This window comes from Condylura cristata, unplaced genomic scaffold, assembly GCF_000260355.1.
Source record: "Condylura cristata isolate star-nosed mole 26May11 unplaced genomic scaffold, ConCri1.0 scaffold00984, whole genome shotgun sequence".
In the NCBI taxonomy this organism is placed as follows: domain Eukaryota; kingdom Metazoa; phylum Chordata; class Mammalia; order Eulipotyphla; family Talpidae; genus Condylura; species Condylura cristata.
Genome location: NW_004568085.1, coordinates 1 through 509, shown reverse-complemented (window position 1 = coordinate 509; position 509 = coordinate 1). Strand labels below are relative to the sequence as shown.

Genomic DNA, 509 nt, shown 5'->3' with positions numbered 1-509 from the left:
CGCCCCCGCAGTACCACGAGGCCCTGCAGCTATGCCTGGACCAGAACATGACGCTGACGGAGGAGATGGCCGAGAAGATGACCGCGTCCACGGGCGCCCAGGACCTGGGCGCCGAGGCCCGGCGGGAGCTGCTGGAGCGGGTGGCCGACTGCCTCATGCGCCAGGGCAGCTACCACCTGGCCACCAAGAAGTACACGCAGGCGGGGGACAAGCTGAAGGTGAGCGGCGGCCCGGGCGGCGGGGCCGGGCGGCGGGCAGCCGCGGAGCAGTCACGTCTGCCTAGGCCATGCGGGCCCTGCTCAAGTCGGGGGACACGGAGAAGATCGTCTTCTTCGCCGGCGTGTCGCGGCAGCGGGAGCTCTACGTCATGGCCGCCAACTACCTGCAGTCCCTGGACTGGCAGCGGGAGCCGGCCATCATGAAGAACATCATCAGCTTCTACACCAAGGGCCGGGCCCTGGACCTGCTGGCCGGCTTCTACGACGCCTGCGCCCAGGTGGGGCTCGCGC

At 70.1% G+C, this 509-nt stretch overlaps 1 protein-coding gene across 1 annotated transcript in view; it reads left to right on the top strand.

Annotated features, from left to right (window-relative positions):
* IFT140 (intraflagellar transport 140) overlaps positions 1-501 on the top strand; it is a gene marked incomplete at both ends in the record, with an annotated part of 2,394 nt that extends 1,893 nt beyond the window's left edge. The window contains 2 exons of the mRNA XM_012735011.1: positions 3-218; positions 284-501. Of these exons, the coding sequence (XP_012590465.1) occupies positions 3-218; positions 284-501 (434 nt within the window). The remainder of the gene's footprint in view (positions 1-2; positions 219-283) is intronic.
* Between the last annotated feature and the right edge of the window lie 8 nt (positions 502-509).